This window comes from Pholcus phalangioides, unplaced genomic scaffold (genome assembly GCF_987345545.1).
Source record: "Pholcus phalangioides strain wild (caught in Gottingen) unplaced genomic scaffold, Ppha-v1.0 ptg000013l_1, whole genome shotgun sequence".
NCBI lineage: Eukaryota > Metazoa > Arthropoda > Arachnida > Araneae > Pholcidae > Pholcus > Pholcus phalangioides.
In genome coordinates this window covers 37,033,770-37,052,552 of record NW_028301606.1, presented here as the reverse complement: position 1 = coordinate 37,052,552, position 18,783 = coordinate 37,033,770, and the positions used below count along the sequence as shown (strand labels likewise).

Here is an 18,783-nt window from a genome sequence, read left to right as displayed (position 1 = left end):
ATAAAAAAAGCCTATAGGATCGAATTTGAAAGCAATCTTAATCGATATGAATATTCATGATGTTTCTAACTGAATGATAAAATAGTTTTAGGAACCATTCCTATGTTGAATTTATATAGCGAAAAGGCTTAAACTTTTAAATTGAATGCAAAGAACATAATGATAACACATGAACATTTCAATATTCCAATATTGATCATGCGACTATTATTGGAATATGTTATGTAAAAATGCTCCATGAAAAACTTGAAAGAAAAAAAAATTGATTGCACATCTCCAAATGCATAAGAAGTGCAACACTCATGTTAATGTTCTATCCGAACAGTAAAACATTCATGAATACTCGGGCTAAAGTAAACGAATAGTTACAAAATAACTAGTAAATCATTAATTGAAACAAAAAAATTTACAGAAATACTAGTATGTGCATGTGTAACAAGGACAAGATTCTTCGATTAAATTCAGCGATGAATTAGTTCTTGGATTGTGTATTCACTGAAGCTTCAGATGTGCATAAGAAAGACAAAATTCTTTGAAAAATATTATCAATGGCTTCTTGGTTATAAAGCTTGAATTGCAGAGAATTCAAGAGTTAAGCTCAGGAGTTGCACAGGAAAGACAAAAAAAATTCTGAATTTGTTGGATTGGTTGTTTGAGAAGCGATTTCTTTCTGACTCAGGAGATTGGTTAATGTTGAATGTTTCTATAGTAAACGCATAGAGAAAGACGAGATGGACGCATTGTTATTTTTTTTCTTTCGTTCTCACTAATTGCAACTCAAAATAATGATAAAAAACATTAGTTGCTTGTGGAAAAAAATAGAAATAGGTGGCTTGTGCATAAAGAGATGTAAGTTTGGTTTCGTTAAGCCATAAACAGCTCTATGTAACGATTTCCCAAATTCTGTCGAGTTTTTTCATGAAGTGCTCTTTCAGCTTCGATCCTTGCTGCTGGGAATGCGACCATAGCTTCACTGCTCGGTCTGACTTCTCCGTTCCGTGGAACTGGAATGCATTCAGTTGTCAACTATAAATCACAGAAATTATCAAAAACTATAAATTGCTATTTTTAGTAAAACACAATATGTTTGAATGAGAATAAATCATTCAAAGTCGTAGAAAATCTATTGTTTTTGATGAGAAACATTTTGAATTGAAAATTACTGTAACATAATTCATCTTAAATCAAACTTCACAACATTTTTGTCAAATATAGCAGAGTTTCTCTAAGCAAGCAAAACTATTCCATGGAACCCAGTATACATGAATATTTCTATTGTTACAACACTGATGAAAAAATTTTAAACGGAGCATCAGTTGGAAACTTATGTACTAAAGCAAATGTTTCCAACAGGGCACAACAGCTCATGATGTTGAAGCGGCCCAGCAGATGATAGTACTGTCACTGAACTCTGGCCTAGCAGTCAGGGGGATTGACCTTATTTATAAACTGTTTTTTCACTATAAATTTGCTCAAAAAATGAATTTAATAAGTATATATCTCGCTCCCGGGCTAGGTTGGGGGGCCAACGAGAAGAAAACATAGTTTTGAGGGGGGGGGGGCATGGATGAGAAAGGTTAAGAAAGACTGGTTTACAGCCTCTCATTTGGTCCTGAAAATTTACTGTATTCTTTGTGCCTTTTTTTCAAGAAATGCTTGTTTCCATATGTTGAATCTTGTGTTCAAATATTTCATTTCTTTTAGACCAGTGGTTCCCAACCTTTTTTTAGACCATGTCCCACCAAAGCATCTTTGAAATCCTCATGTCGCCCCCATACTTTTTTCAGGAATAACCCACAATGAAACTTCATAGTTCCATAACAACGTTTTTTTTCCAAATGTAAGAACCATTAGTTTTTGCTTTGCCTCCTTAAATTTTAAATCTAGGGGTCGCTGCCCTCCCCCCCCCTCCAATTTCTGTCTACTTTTACTTAGTCAAAGGCAGTGGTTCTCTCTGTCTCTCTTAGTCAGAGGTCCTCAGAGAGACTTGACATTGACCATTTTGATGGACTTTGGTGATTATTATTTTATATATATATATATATATATATTATAATTTTTTGGGATAATATAATTGTATCATCGAGCAATATACAGTGAAATCTTGATGTAACGATATTCTGCGGACCAAGAAAAGAATATCGTTGTAGAAGGATTATAGTTATATCAAGACACAGCAAGTTAGAGTATAAGCATTTTCAAGCAAGACTTGAAAAAATATATTTGTAGAGAGATTTATTGTTATATCGAGTATTGTGTGTGTATCGAAATTTCACTGTTATGTTCACTCACCAGAGTACACTCGGTAAATGAGTAGATTTCTAATTGAGTCCAATCAGTTGTAAAAGGCTGATGAAAAGGTCTATATCATTTTCTTTCAAGAAGAAACACTACTTAAGTCATCGTAATAAATTTTCAAATCAAAGAACTAAATTTTTCACTAAACTGGTGCCACCTCGAGTAGAAAATACTATCATCCGATGCTGAGAAGGAGTGGGTCTTTCCTATCCGTATCTTCCTCCGAATATTTGGAGAAAAACTTGTTTTCAGAGGGGGAATGCTTATAGTACCGAAATTTCCCTCTTATCCTTATATTTTCATAATCGGTGGGGATACGGATTGGATTCCTGATAATCACGAGTAGATTGTACTGCCCCTGGGTATCTATGGGCGAAAAAAACAATTGTTCATTGTTAACAACTCATTGTTTTTTACATTGCTGTACACAAAATATTATACTTAAATTGGTTCGTGACCTTCATTTTATTGGCGGGGGGGGGGGGGGGCTCATGGACTTTATCACACAAAATCTGGAACGAAAAACACTAAGAACCCTTAGTCAAATCCTTTCCATTGAAAGAGAAAAATAAAAGAAGTCATCAAAAGAGAAATTGTTTAAAAATTAAGAATTCGAAGTGATAAAAAATGGAGTTCAGAAAATTCCAAGCTTTCATAGAAAAACTCAAATTCCCCCTAAAAATCGAATTGCCCACATTGGGAATCATCGCTTTAGACTTTTCATAAACATTTAATGGGCAAAAAATAGGGAGCGCTTCTACAATTATTATTTTTACAAACTTAATCGTAATATGTGTACACGATCACCTTATTATAATGCGAAAGAACTTCCATATGAGTGATACCGAGTATTGCTTACCACAGTCGTGCCACCGGAATGAGGGTAGTAAGTGGTCGGAGAAACTGGAGGACTAGGATAAGGCCAGTAAAACACCGGAGAATAGTAGGCGGGTGACAACCTTGGTGCCAAGGGTGCAACCGCTGGCAGTATCTGTGGAGTCTGTACGTAAGGAAAAGCCCCATATGGTGGAGGCAACATTGTACCACTCGCTGTAAGAAAAGAAAAATATGATTATTCTTTCAAATTACACATATTTTTCGAATGATTATGAGTAAAGCTAGGAATTTTATGACTTCCCACATTTTTTTAAAAATGATCTTGCATATTTCGCTATTCTTACACAATAAAGAATTTTTTCATGAATTTTAGTCATTTTGAGGCATATTTCAGTATTTTCATTTTTCTAGCATTTTTTTTGCATATTTCAGCATTTTCATTTTAATAGTATTTTTTGCGTACTCCAGCATTTCCATTGAAACTTTTTTCCCCCAGCCATCTCAATGCCCTACTGAAAAACGTATACAGGATGAGATAAAAAGGGGGGGTGGATGTTTGTATTCAGGACATTGACATTACCTGTTCCTTCTTCCCTTGCTTCAAGCTGGAGATAGAATTTTCAGGAGGAGACTTGTTGCAAGTTGATCTTGTCCTCGAAGTCCCTTACCATTTTCCTCCTCCTAATATAGGCTGTAAATTCATTCATCATCCAACAGTTGATTCTGGCAGGTCATGTAGATCAGTGGTTCTCAACGTTTGGAAGCCCGCTGCCTGGTTTCATTTATTTTTGTTAATGGAAGGCCAGCTAAACACACGACAAACGAAAAATGAATGGGGGGGGGGGGAAGAAACGGCGTATCACTCGCGGCCCGGTATGAATGATGTCAGGGCCCGGCGGTTGAGAAACACTATCTACATAACAAGGCCTTAATATTTTCACATCCTTCCCAGTTTTTGGACAGGCTATATCTGGAAAGTGGGGGGGGGAGGAACCTGAAGGTCCCTATTGTTAAGTTTGATTGTGTAGTTTACTGATTCTGTGATATACATGTGTACACTATTAAACCGAAGAATTTCAGTCCAAGCAACAACTAATTTTTTAAAGCAGTATCTATTGCATGAACATTCCTCATTTTCATATTATTTAGCTAAAATTACTGGAAATTACTGTTATCGGAAATATAGAAAAATAATTTTTTTTTTGACTTCATAAGGCAAATTTTCACATTTTTTAAAGGCATAAATGCATTTTTATAGAGCATTTGCTATCAGCTTTTAGGTGATGAGCATCCTTGCCTAATTATAAATTTTCTTCGAACAGCAAAGCTCTCAACAACAGGTAACATGCGACCAGCTGTTGAACCAACATTAGTACTATTTAGTACTATTACTGGAAAACCAGGTGACATCAGCTTGAAGACTACTTCACCAAACACCAACTCTGGTCATATCACAATTTACTGCCATTAATGAGATGGGTTGGAAATGAAGGTGCAATCTATCGGTGGTCGTCTCGAGTTCGTTTTATGGGAAAATATCTTATCTATATCATCCCTCCGGTTTGATCCTGGGACCGTGACGGCAACCTACATGGTGGTAATCTTACCACCACGCCAATCTGTCCAGCCGGAAGACTGCCATAATTTATAAATTGTGAAACTTACCGGGCGAAAGTAGTGGTGACCTTTGCGGGTGGTGATGATGATGGTGGAGAGCAGCCGGAGGTATGCATCCTCCGTTCAACACCAACGTCATATCGTCCACCGAGCACTGGAACACTTCAATGTAACGTTGTTTTTTACCGAACACCATGTAGCGGTGATGTCTCTGTTGCGCGGCTAAGTAAGCAGAGTGCTCACTGTCCATCTGGATGAAAGCTTCACCCGAAGGTTGACCCTGATGAATGGAGGATTAAACGAGAAGATTAGAATATATATCCATAGCCACGAAAATACTCAACGCAGCTGGAAAATTCACCTGCTGCTTTATCACGAACACTAGCAAAACGGTCGTAGAATGAAAAAGGCAATTAGAATATCATTATAGCCTACCCACCTGGGCATTGTAGACCATGTGCACTCCCTGGTAGACGATGTTCTTGGAGTGCTCGCCGAGGAACTCTAGAATCTGTTCGACCTGGGCTTCGAAAGGCAGGCCACGGAGTCGTATGCAGTCCTTGCGAGATCCCGGTGGTAGAAGCTGCGGTGACAGCAGAGGAACTTGAGGCAACGTCGTTAGCAGCGGCTGGGGCTGCTCGTAGGTTCTTGGATCCATGCAACGATTCAGTACCTACAGAAAAAAATAAATAAATAAATAAAATAAATAAATAAATATATATATATATATTATTAGGAATCACAAAAGTGGTAGCTGCAGAACAGTACCCTCAAACTAGGTTATAACGGCATCGAAGATTCCGCGAATTTTTTTCGTTACAACCAAGGTTATCATTTTCGAAACCTCTCTTTTTTGACAAAAAAATTAATTAGATACAAATAAATGGGTAATTCCATTATGATTAGGGTGACCATGTTTGATCGAGGGAAAGCGGTATATTGGGGCCACAAATACGATATTTCACCGATTACCGTCACAAATATTACCAACTGTCAGAGAAATCACCAAACATGGCTGGCGAGTAACCGTTAGCGAGAAATACATTACATTGTACGGTAGAAAGTATAGCAAGGAGAGGATGTCACGTTGATTGTACCTAGATTGGTGATATGTCCAGTTTTTCATCCCGAATTGACAACTTTTGTTTAGACTGCAGCAATGGCAGTTTAACCCAGTTGTTCTCAAACTTTTTCCACCCACGACTTCCTTGGCCTTGTCATCGTTTATTTGCGGCTCCCCAGAGTGGTCTAGAAAAGAATCATTTCAAAACTACTACTTCACCGCACACCAACTCCGGTCATATATCGCCATACAGCAATTTCCAACCAGTGGCTCCATCCATCGGTGGCCGCCCTAGGTTCGGTAGGTAAAGAACTTGCTTCTGATGTTCTATGACCGGATTCGAACCCATGGACCTTGATGGTAACCTTCAAGACGAGTATCTTTACCACTGCGCCACTCGGGTTCATTTGAATACACTGAATGGGCACACATGGATGCTCCAACATTTCGCGATGCCCCTGAATGCTCGAGGGTGGCGATGCTCACTTTGAAAACCACTGGCCTAACCTATTGTTAGGCTTTAATTGGTGACAATTAGCTGAATGTGGTACTTTTGTCTGGAAGTAATATGGTAAGCTATACGCCACGCACACACAACACACACAGAAGTCTTCAACCTTTTTTTCTAGTCGTGAGCACTGCTTGTACCCATCGTCAAAAGGGGAGCACTCTTGCGGCAAGTTTGACATGAATACATGATATCAAGGTGATTTTAATTCTTGAATGCAATTTGTACAAGGTGTTTAGTTGGAACATTGATCAAGTGCTCGTGAGTACAAAAACGGACATGAGCATTGAGCACTCTGGCTATTTCAAGGAGCAAACACCTTCGTGCTCGCGAGGGTTGAAGATTCGTACTATAAGTGATCCATACTTTTTGAGCTGAAAATCTTAAAATCCCAAATTTAAGCATTCAAAGATTCATATCATCAGTTTGCACTTAACTATGAACTTAAGGCCGTCTTAAATGCATCATAGGCCCTTGGGCAAAGCGATTTTTCTGAAGCTCCCCTACCTAGTTAAAAATACCTGTCTGCCAATTTGCATACTCTCGAAAATTGTAACTAGATCTAATTGCCTGAGGGCCTCTTTGCACTCTAGGCTAGCCTGGTGGGGCCCTTGTGTTAAGACGGCACTGCATGAACCACGCATGAGAGCGGAACATACTGTAAAAAAAATCTTCAATACTTTTATTTCCATCGGAAAAGTTTAAGGAATTTTTTTTCGCACATACCAAAAATTTCAATCGAGCGCCATCTGTTGGCTCAATATGAAATTTTCAGTTTCGTATTCACTTCCCTGTCTAAGCAGATGGCATTAGCAATACAGGGTGAAATAATCACGCTCATTATTGATTCGTGTAGTACTACAATGAGTAGCGGGAAGAGAATATGTTCATTTCAAATGTGAAAATTCTGAATTTTTCAGATTTCTGCTTGTTGTCAAGGCTGAAATTTAAAATTGTCATGTAAACGAGAAACAAGAAAAATCAAGCAAAAGATATTTCACTTCAAATTATTTTAGATAATTTACCAATGCATTACATATGAGTAAGCGCGATAAAATTATGACGATACTCTTCTTTGTACAGGGTGTCCCAAAAATTCGTATGTAGTTTAAAACTCATATATAGTTTTATAAAAATTAAAAGAATTGTTATATTTTAATGCAGTTTGTGAAAAAAAAGTTATTCACACTAAGGGGGATTTTTATTATTATTCTTTTGGTACAGAAAAAAATAGTTTGAATTTTTATCGATAGAGATCGTTGCACAAAAGCAAACCACTGGAAATATGCAAATCAGAGTCCTATAAGATACAGGGTGTACGTTCAACAGACAACTTTCGAATTTTCCTGTTACTGGTGTTCACATAAGGTTTTAATTGTGATGTTGACATTGGTGGATAAAGCACTATCGGTGAAGTTGTTTTACTTCGGCCACGAATGGGTGGCTGGAGCTTTATGAACGTTTCGGACACAGAAGAGATTGAAGAAAGGTTCAGACCCATCTCCTCATTTGATTTACTGCAGTGCCCTCTTTTGACTAAAATTTAACATTTTTTCTGTGCCAAAAATATCCCCTCTTGTAAAAATTACTTTTTCGCAAACTACATTCAAATACAATTCCTTCGATTATTTATGAATTTTTAAATTATTTACAAACTTATGGGACACCCTGTACTAGTGGTTATTGATGTTGCGAAATTTCGTATAAAGTAAATTACTCGAACGCAATCTGATAGGCTCTGCTTAGTAGCGATCGTAAGAACTCACCCGCGACTTCCGAGAAAAGACAGTTTTCATCGTGAAACTAGGTCTCTTTTTGGGCTTGTGATAGCTGGTCGCTCGAGGGTAATACAGATTGAGGAAACTCTCGAATGGTATTGGACACGTGACAACGAAAATAGACATCGTTTATCAGATTCTAGAAGTATTTAACTAACTAACTAACCTGCTGCACTTCCGCCGTCGTGCTTCTAAACAGTTCGATGTACCTGGAACCGATAACTTCCCTGTGTTTCTGGAGGGCTTTTGCGGCCTCAGTTTCACTCGAGAACAGGACGAAGGCATCTCCCGTCGCTCGACCGTCCGCTTTCTTGACGAAAAGAACACCTTCTTCGCTGTCCATCACTTCACAAGGCTCCTCACCACCCGCAAAAAATTCAAGCTAAAATTGAAAAAAAACAAACTAATTATATTAATTATGTACACACTGTATTAGCAACATCCTTCAAAAATTGTACTTAAAGATAACTAGCGAATTTGTGAAGGCTAGTAGTAGTACCTCAAAGTAGCTTTAAAATACACTAATTTGCTTTGACGTAATCTAATGAAAACTGAGTTTAGTCCAGGCAGTGTATATCCTTGATATCATTTACGAGCTTCTTCACCGCATACAAACTATGGCCATATCGCCTTAAGTCAATTTACTACCAATCGAGCCGAGACGGAAATGAAAGTGCCATCTATTGGGGGCCGCCTCGGGTCCATTTTGGGAATGAAATGGTTGTCTGTGTTCTATCTCCAGGATCGAACCCGTGAACTTGACGGCAACGTTCATGGTATCACGAGCATTTTACTACTGCAATACAAGAGTATTAGCTGATAGCTGTCAGCTTCCATCACACGGCGCTGTTCAGCACATAGTCGCTCTGAGGAAGAAATATTCTATCTGCTTCTATAGTGTAGTGATAGCGCACTCGTCCGGCAAACGCGAGGGCGTGGGTTCGAGTTCCCGTAGAGGCTGAAGTGAATTTTTATTTCTAAAAAAATCGACATCTCTACATATAGCGCAGTTTTCTGTATATCTTATATTAACAGAAGAGTGGTCCATCTTTCTCTATCTACAACAAAATTTTCCAACGGTGAATCATAATGTGAATCAGTGTTTTTCAACCGCTGGTCTGTGGAAATTTTCTACCGGTCCGCAAAATCTTTCGCCTAATCTATGTATCCGCTACATAATTTCCGATTCAATAAAAATGGAATATTACCTCTGTATTTTTGTTTTTATTTGCTTTCTGCCTTCAGCCGTTCTGAAAATTATTTCCCGATTTTTTTTCCAGGTCCGCAAATTATCCAGCCAATTTATTTACCGCGAGTTATTCCTCCAATTTATTTACCGCGAGTTATTCCTCCAATTTATTTATTTTTCACCGGTCCCCACACAAATTACTTTCCCTATTCTTTCATATTTTTTTTTGCCAGTCCGTAAATTATCCGTTCAATTTATTTATCTTCTGCCGGTCCGCAAATTAATTTTTCCTGTTTATTTATTTTTTGCCAGTTGGCAAATTATTTTTCTTATTTCTGCCGGTCGTCCGTGAAATTGTTCAGCTATTTTCACCGGTCCGCAAATGTAAAAAGGCTGAAGAACACGGAACAACAGTCGAGCGCAATGAATGAATGAATGCCAGAACTCTTCCATCGGATTTAGGTTGGAAAAAGTGAAAGGGTTGTGAGAGTGAAAAGGTGTGAAGGTTGGAAAAAGATCGAAAAAAACTGCCATACACACAGTGCAGTTGTTCATCAGTATGTAAATATAAGCTGTGCTTACCACTTGTTTAGGAGTGCAATCGTACGGTAAACCTCTCATTCTCACGATGACTTCACCACCTCGAGACAGGAAAGCTTGTGCTTCGTTATTGTTTCCTTAAAGAGCGAAAAAAAAATTAATAATTTATGATAACATATTGAGACGCAATCGCAAAAATATCTGCCACCAATTTTTAGCTCTATTATAATCTTACCGTGTAACCTGCCACTTTGGACATCTCTATATTATCCTTTGAACACTTCCCTATATTGGACAGTTTTGAATGAAACCGACTATAATCCTATATCAAAGCATGTTCACAATACTCTCTATCTTGGACATCGGACACCCTCTGGGTTCTTATCTTGGCAGTTCATTGTCTGCTGATTATCTACTTAAGTGTTGACAGTGTATATGAAGTTGTTGTTGGGAGGGTAGGTTTCTCCCCACCTCTCAAACAGATTTAAAAAACAGATTTATTGAAACAACTTCCTTGTTAACCTACAAAATAGCTTGTAACAATTGGATTATAGTGTTTTTCTTGCACCTTGTACATCCCTTTATTTCTAAAGTTTTTTTTTTTTTTAAAAATCTCTCTGCATTTCAAACTTTTATTGTCTTTAATAGTGTTCTGTATGTGATACAGGGGTTAAGCTAGATAAAAAATTCCTTTAGCAAAAAAAGCGAGAATGGGGGAAAAGCTTTAGCAAAATGCTGCAATGCTAATGATTTATGGTCTCGGATGTCTTCTCGTTTCGTACCTCCTGTACGCATTTTTGCGAAAGTGGCTACCAGTTCTTTCGCATTCTAATATTTTCTTTCGTATTTTGCGAAAAATGCGACCGTAGCTTAAACCCTAATGTGAAGCGATTTTTCTTAATTGTAAAATATTGTTATTAAAGAGATATTTTGTGCACAATTATTTTCTAACGGCTATTCAAAACATTAGGGGAAAAAATTAATATTTCGGTGAAAAAAATCAAAATATTGAAAGAAAATACCCTTTGTATGCTATATTAACCAATTTCTGTCAATTTAAATGCTTTTTAAAGGGTGGTAACTCAAAAATTTTCGGGAAATTTTTTTTTCATGGTTCCCCTTCCCCAAGCATTTTTTTGCCTTCCAAATGTTGATCTTGGTGTACGTACGCAGTGCTATCTCAACGTATGGACCCACACGGCCCCGGCCCGGGGGGCCTCAAGAGAAGACGGGCCTCACAAAAATGAGAACTAATTGAAATTTTCGAGAATTTTACAGGTAGGGCCTCAGAAAAAACTAGTTGGCCCGGGGGCCCATGATGCTCTTAAGACGGCCCTGTACGAATGGTTAGCTTTTTTGTCATATTCTACTATTTGAAGCCTTTTAATGAGATGCCATAAAATATTTCTTTGTACCTCTCTATCATGGACACCTCTCTAACTTGGACAGATTTTAATAGAACCATAGGTGTCTAACTTAGACAGGTTTAACTGTATTACTGTCGGGTATGTATGGATAATGAAATAAATATACAGGTGCATATGTACAGTGCCGTCTTAAGGCATGGGCTCACCCGGGCACGGCCCGGGGGGCCCTCAAGATAAGAGGAGCCTCACAAAAATGAGATCTGGTTGAAATTTTCGAGAATTTGCCTTGTAGGGCCTCAGAAAAATCACTTGGCCCGGGGGGGGCCCCATGATGCTCTTAAGACAGCCATGCATATGTAGCTAACTCCCCTTGTCGGAAATTACTGACGATCCGTTAATTCTAGAGGCATACTTTCATTTAGAAAAAAAACATCCAAATAACATGTAAGACCTGAGACACATCATTCATATTTCAAGGGGGTTGTATAGTTATTAAAATGAAAAATAATGCAAAAAATTAATTAAAAATATTAATTAATCAATTAATATATTTTTATACGGACACCCTGCCCTAAAAACCTCAAATAGAAAGTTGTTGCTCTGTCTCGGTCAACAAAGATGTTCCACGTTTCTTCGTGCATTATTTGCTGAGATATATTGAATACAGTGGAACCTTCCATAACGGACATTTCCGTTAGCGGAAATTTTTTCGAAAAATATATCAACGGGCTTCAATGTATTTTGATACCAAATAAAAGACCCTCCTCGCTAGCGGACAAAAGTTTTGGTCCCAAGAGTGTTTTCCATCGAGAGGTTCTACTGCATATTCAAAATTCTGAGAAAATTTTCGAAAGAACAGCATAAGTGAGAGAAAGGTAGCATTGTTCGTTAGTTTATACCAGACATCTTCAACCCGTTGCTCGCGAGCACCACGGTGCTCGATGCTCATGTCCTCTTTCGTGTACGTGAGCACTTGATCAACGCTCCAATTAAACACCTTGTACAAATTGCATTCAAGGATTGAAATCATCCAGATTTCACGCATTCGCACATCAAACTTGCCGCAAGGGTGCTCTCCTTTTGACGATGGGTATAAACTGTTTTTTCCTAACTTTTCTTCAGTTGTTGAACTCAAATATCTCATCGAACATTGCGCTTAGAAACGTGGAACTTGTTTTGTTGGCCTCAAGAGAGACAGGGCAACAAGTTTCTAATTGGGTTTTCGAGCACAGGATGTTCATAAAGAAAGATAATTTTTTTAAATTTTAATAACTAGACAACCCTTGGCAAAAAGAATGACGTATCTGAGTTCTACACGTTACTTATGTGCTTTTTCTAACTGAAAGTATGCTTCTAGGATCAACGGTTCACCAGTGATTTGTGGTAAGAGGAGTTAGCTATGCATTCTGTATATTTTTTGAATCGGAAAAAAAAGGAAGTAGGAAAAAGCTTTGTGTCCAGTTTTCCAGATATTGTATAAATCTGGTCGATTAGATGTCAAAAACTTACCTCCGGCGACATTGACGAAATCTTCTCCAGTGGCTCGATAGACTTCTATATATCGTTGACCGATGTGGTGCTTGTGTCTCTTCAGAGCCATGTCCCGATGTTCTTCGTTCTCGAAACGGACCAGTGCTTCACCATTCCGTCGTCCCTGCGGACTGAGGCAGAGTGCAACTCCTCCTCTGAACAACAAATATAAACAGAATGACTCATTAACGGAAAAAATAAATTACTTTGAAACACGAATAGAATTCATACTGGAAAAAATACAATTCTGATCAAATGCCTGAATGTCTCGGATCATGACAAAAAGTCCACGTGACTGTATTTCAGGATGGGAGAAAATTCTGTATTGTATACAAAAAAGTGGCGTCTTGGAGTGAGCCAAAGGAGCCCCAATGAAAACGGACCGAACCGAATGATTGCAGACATTCATTAATTCAGCATTTTCATGAATTTATTCTAAAACTTTTTCATTTATTCTAAAACTTTTTCATTTATTCTAAAACTTTTTCATTTATTCTAAAACTTTTTCATTTATTCTAAAACTTTTTCATTTATTCTAAAACTTTTTCATTTATTCTAAAACTTTTTCATTAATTTAGTTTTTCTTTAGAGACATGAAATTGTTTCTTTCATTCATTCTGAAATCATTTCTTTCATTCATTCTGAAATCATTTCTTTCATTCATTCTGAAATCATTTCTTTCATTCATTCTGAAATCATTTCTTTCATTCATTCTGAAATCATTTCTTTCATTCATTCTGAAATCATTTCTTTCATTCATTCTGAAATCATTTCTTTCATTCATTCTGAAATCATTTCTTTCATTCATTCTGAAATCATTGCTTTCAATTTCAATTCTTTTTCTTTTCAATTTTATTCATAAACACAGAAAATACAGAACAATATAAGTAGGAAAAAATTACTAAGTAGCCGAGACGTGGGGCTCCTACTAGAAATCACATTTTTTTAGATATTAGATGTAAGGGTTTTGATTCAGAGTTAGTAAAAATAATAATAAATGAGAGAAAAGAAAAAAAAAGAAAAAGAGACAGGAGAAAAAGAAACTCGAAAATGACAAAATGCAAAAATAGTTGATGGTGGCAATTACGGTGCAGCAACAATAGTAATTTTAAAGAAATTTCTTGTGATCTGTTTTCCCTACAGATTTGTTCTGAAACAATTTCTTTCATTTATTCTCTGACATTATTTCTTTTATCCATTTTGAGTTTTCATAAATTTCGTTCAGTTCTCTCATATTTTCTAATATAGAGGTTTTTATGATTTTCTCTGTACATTCTTTAATTATGTAAGCATTAATGGACGCGACTTCTTTCCCACAAAATATATAAGATTTCGAAAATTCTATATATCTTCCGAATAGGAAAAGAAAGTGGCAGATGTATGAAATACAACTTTTGTAAGCGTAATGATTTTTATCCTCACCGAACAATGTTGAGTCCTCTGAAAAATTTGGCAATGTCTTGGTCCGAAGACTGCCAAGGAAGACCCCGAGCTCTGACAACGGTGTTGCTGTCGACAACTTCGTTTTTTGTACTGTTGTGGAAAAAATAAAATAAAATAAATTAATGATACCGCAGAATTAATTCAATTAACTGAAAATAAAAAAAGATAAAGACTTCAATGAGCTAATCGGTTATTAGAGCTCCACAAAACATTGGTGCTTTTTTAAGTAATCGCTAACTCTGTGTTGGCGAGTTCTCCTTTCGTCGTCACTAAAATCGGTGTTTGCTACTCGACTCGTAATTTATCGGTATCAAGCGATAAACTTTTTAAATTAAGAATTTATTAGCGACAATCAAATAAATATTGTAGTATTTCATACCCACAAGGGGCCTCCCCCAAATCCGAGTTAAAAAATACCCGAATAATCAAAAGTAGTCATTCCAACGAAACATAACATGATATCTGTGGTGACCATATTGTATTTGATCAGGAAAAATACAGAAAATTGGGATCTTAAATAGGGGAAAAATACGGGACATTGCCAATTGTTACCAAGTATAAGCAAATTTGCCAACTGCAAATCGGTAATAAAATCGCAAATTTCGAGAAATAAAGGGCTATCTATAGTTTCGTATTATAATTTATAAGGTATGAAAATACTTTCACATGTACGATTGCAGTTAAGAATGCAAAATCAAGTTAAAAATACGTGGAAAGAACAGGACAGCTTTATGAGGTTGAGCACCCTTGGTTTAACATATCAAACTCATGAACACAATATATCATGACCACCAATTATGATACATTTCCTAGTTTGCTATCTCAATAAAATACAGGGAAGAGAAATATCGCGATGAAAGTATAACCTCCGTTGAGGCGATTGAATATTTTTGGAAAGCTGTTTTTTAATGAAAGGTCACCTCACATACAATATGATAATGGGGTGGGGACAGTGGTGTATTTACGGGGGACTTAGCGGATATACCCAGGGCAGCAAGTTTGAGGAATGATTGGCCAAGAAAATTGGTAGGATGGGAAAAGATGCGTCAAAATTTGTATAACCCACGATAAATCCGCCTCTGCCTAGACAGCTAGAAGCAAGGCCAGTGAGTGACCAAAAAGTGGAGAGTTGGAAAGCATGTCATTGACCAAAAATATCACTTGTAAACGTGTAAATGATCAAAGGAGTGACCCAGCAAGGAACCACGTCAGTGAGCAATTAAAAGAGTGACATAGAGCGAGTGCAAGCATGTGAGTGACGAAAACAGTGTGCAAGCATGTGAGTGACCAAAACAGTGTGCAAGCATGTGGGCGACTTAAAGAGTGACTTAGAGAGCGTGTGTGAGCGTGGGAGTGACCAAAAGAGTAAGTTAGAGACACTGATGTATTTGCACGGGGGAGGGACAAGGGCGTGTTATAGCACGTGGCGAATTCAAGTGAAGAGTAGTCAAGAAAATTAGACTAAAATGGGGGAAGGGCGGCCAAACCATAAATGCGCCTCTAGGTGCGGAGGGTGAGGGCATCAACAGCGTCCTTTCGAAGGCGTAGGAATTGGACGAGACGAGAAACATACAAGTACAAAAAAAAAAGTGAAGAACTTTTGAAATCACAAACTCTCCAGCCTGTGTGATGGACCGAATCCTGTGTGTATTCCCCCCCCCCCCCACAATATAAACACCCATATACGAAAGGATAAGAGAAAAAGAGAAAATACACATGCTCGCGTACAAGGTTTTTCTGAAACGAGTTTGTTCTCGTATGGCTTTCTCAAGGAAAGGTTCGAACAAGTCCAGTCATGCATAATAAGTCATGTCTGGGATGGGAAGGAAAAAAAAAAACACTAAAAAAAGCGGAATTGTGAGAGAAAAGCGTGAACATAATCGAGCAAGTACAAGTAGTTGGTAGTAGAATCGGAAGAATGTTTTTTACCCTCGATGAGATACGATGATGAGCATGAAAATATCCAGTTTTCAGATCGGTAAAAGAATTTAAATGAATTTTCGTTCAAGCGTAGCGGTAAATACAGTCAAACTCGGTTATAACGTCAATAAGTAGCGGTAATGTCTGACTCTCCCCAGAGAGAAAACAATGTTAATGAACCACCTCGCTTCTAACGTGAGCGAAATGCAACGACGTACAGTCAAACCCGGTTTTAACGGCATTGAATATTTCTTGAAATTTTGTCGTTATGTGTCGTTTGAGGGAAAAAAAGGCCGACATCCAAGTCATTGTATATATTAAAAATATATTCAGATGCAAATTATGTAAAGATGCAGTTTTTTCACTATATCCATATTTCATCGAGGAAAAGTACGGATATTGGGATCATAATCACGGGAGACATTGACTATTCTCTCGAAAATCTTGCCGATTTCCGACAGAATTGTCAGTTATTGCATAGGTATAAATACCTGTGTCTATAGTCAAGGGCGTAGCGGGGGGGGGGGGGAAGTTGGGGGGGTCTGGTCCCCCCGAAATGTGAGAAAATGACCGAAAAAATGGAAAAAGATGGCCAAATGTATTGTTCTATCACTTTGGTCAACCCCCGAACGAAATTTCTGGCTACGCCCCTGTCTATAGTAATTGTCAGTTATTGCCTAATTGCGCTTGGCTGGAAATTAAGTGTTACAGCAATAATCAGGGGCGTCGAAAGTGTTTCGAAACTGTGGGTGCTCGTCTTTAGTTTTATATCGGAAATTTTAATTTCTGAATCAATTCGGGGGGTGCTCGGATGCATGCCACAAATTATCGTGGGTACATGAACCCCCACAGCACCCCCGGCTCCGACGCCACTGTTTGTAATCATATTCTTTTGTGATATAATTAACAAAATATGCAGATAATCTTCATCCCTGATTTCAGTATTTGAATTAGAGCTAGATTTGTCGAAGAAGCGATGGACATTTCTTTAGGAATTTTCTAAGAATTTCTTGGGAAACGGAAGTGCCGAAAAATGTGTCATTATATCCGAGATCGTTACGTTTGCGTCGATGTTATAAGCAAGGTTCACAAACATTATTCTCCACAGGAATGCTGAGGCCATCGGATATTGATGCTGTAGCCGAGGTGTACCGAAAATGATTGTAGTTTTTATCATTTTTGTTTTAACTTTCGCTGTGTTTTTCAAGGAATTTATTATCCCAGCTCTCTCAATGCATATTGCGACCTTTCTATATAGGCGATAACAATAAAAACTGGATTATTGCATGACTTTTTCCAGTTTTCATCTGCTAGTGCATAGAAGCATTCAAAAAATTCCTGAAATACAAATATTTTCCATAGCGAGATACAAGTTACAGTGTCCTTTCTCGGGGGGGGGGGGGGGGGGGGAGATCATCAACACACGGGGATCATCCTCAAATAACTCCTATAATTAACTCATATTTAACGAATTATGAAATCGGACCTCGAAATAACGAGTTCTTATTTAACAATTTTTCGATTGTACCCCGATATATTCGACAAATGTTACTACCGCACTCCGATCTTTCATTTAACAAATTTTGAAATCGTGACCCCCGATATAGCGAACTCTTGTTTAACAAATTGCACTATTTTACTCCGATATCATGAATCCTCATTTAAAGACTTTCACGATCTCGTATAGTCCGTATTATTTTATCAAATTATCATTATCTCTATAGTTTTTTCAGAATTTACCAGCGACGCTTAATGCATAATCACCAGTAAAAGTGATAAATTTACAAACGTACCGAGACGACAGGTGATTATGCATAACAATAGCACCATACTAGTGGGTGAGGCTAAAATTATAAAACGAGACGATCAAAAATTGAAAAAAATATTTGTCGATATTTTTGTAAAAAATTAAGATATCGAAAGAAAATGCTAATTTTGGCATGGGGTCCCGAAAATTTGTAGGTTCTGGTGGGGCCGCAACTAAGGAGGCGGGTCTGGTGCTGCGGGCGCTGAATCGGAGGGGCGAAAATTTCGTCCTTCAAAATTACGAGGGGGCGCCAAAATGCTTGCTTTCCCCGGCTGACCAAGCACCTAGTTGCAGCCCTGGGTTCTGGACACGTGCCCCGTTTGCCAATTTGAAAGGTTTTAGTTGGAGGGGGGGGGGAGTTAGGTTTAGGAAGTTAGGTCTTAGTTAAGCTTTAGAGAAGGGACTGAATGTATACAATATTTTCCAGTTCAGTTGGAATCTAATGATCATTGTTCAGGACTTTCAATGCGACAAAAACCTGGTTCTACGCAGCTCATTTAGTAGCAAAATACCAGCAAAATACTTTTGAGTTTTCTTCACGTGTATGAGAGAAACATTGAGAAGGATTAAAGACTGAAATGACTACTAGGCCTGATTTCTACATCTAGAGTCATCTATTTATACGGGCTCTCCCCCCCCCCCCCACAAATTATGTGACTTTGCGATGCCCAAAATTCTTGGAATTTCTAGGGGAAAACTCCATAAAAACGGAATCAAAAGCGACGGAAAATTGTCGTTATAGCCGAGGTCGCTGCGTTTTCATCGACTTCACAACCAAGGTTCATCATATTGACTATAGGAATGAATACGGACCGCCAGTCATGGACGTTATACCCATGGTGTCGTCGTTACAACCGAGTTTGACTGAAATTCTACGGATGGATGA

At 37.8% G+C, this 18,783-nt stretch overlaps 1 protein-coding gene across 2 annotated transcripts in view; it reads right to left on the bottom strand.

Moving 5' to 3' along the window:
* Positions 1 to 725: 725 nt before the first annotated feature.
* The window catches only part of fus (epithelial splicing regulatory protein fusilli), a 91,259-nt gene continuing 73,201 nt past the window's right edge, over positions 726 to 18,783 (bottom strand). For both annotated transcript variants that reach the window (XM_089241318.1, XM_089241319.1), the window contains exons 6-13: positions 14,150 to 14,260; positions 12,707 to 12,882; positions 9,873 to 9,967; positions 8,268 to 8,483; positions 5,192 to 5,425; positions 4,801 to 5,032; positions 3,158 to 3,348; positions 726 to 1,026 (exon numbers count right to left, since the gene is read on the bottom strand). In XM_089241318.1, the coding sequence (XP_089097444.1) occupies positions 865 to 1,026; positions 3,158 to 3,348; positions 4,801 to 5,032; positions 5,192 to 5,425; positions 8,268 to 8,483; positions 9,873 to 9,967; positions 12,707 to 12,882; positions 14,150 to 14,260 (1,417 nt within the window). In that variant the 3' untranslated portion in view covers positions 726 to 864. The remainder of the gene's footprint in view (positions 1,027 to 3,157; positions 3,349 to 4,800; positions 5,033 to 5,191; positions 5,426 to 8,267; positions 8,484 to 9,872; positions 9,968 to 12,706; positions 12,883 to 14,149; positions 14,261 to 18,783) is intronic.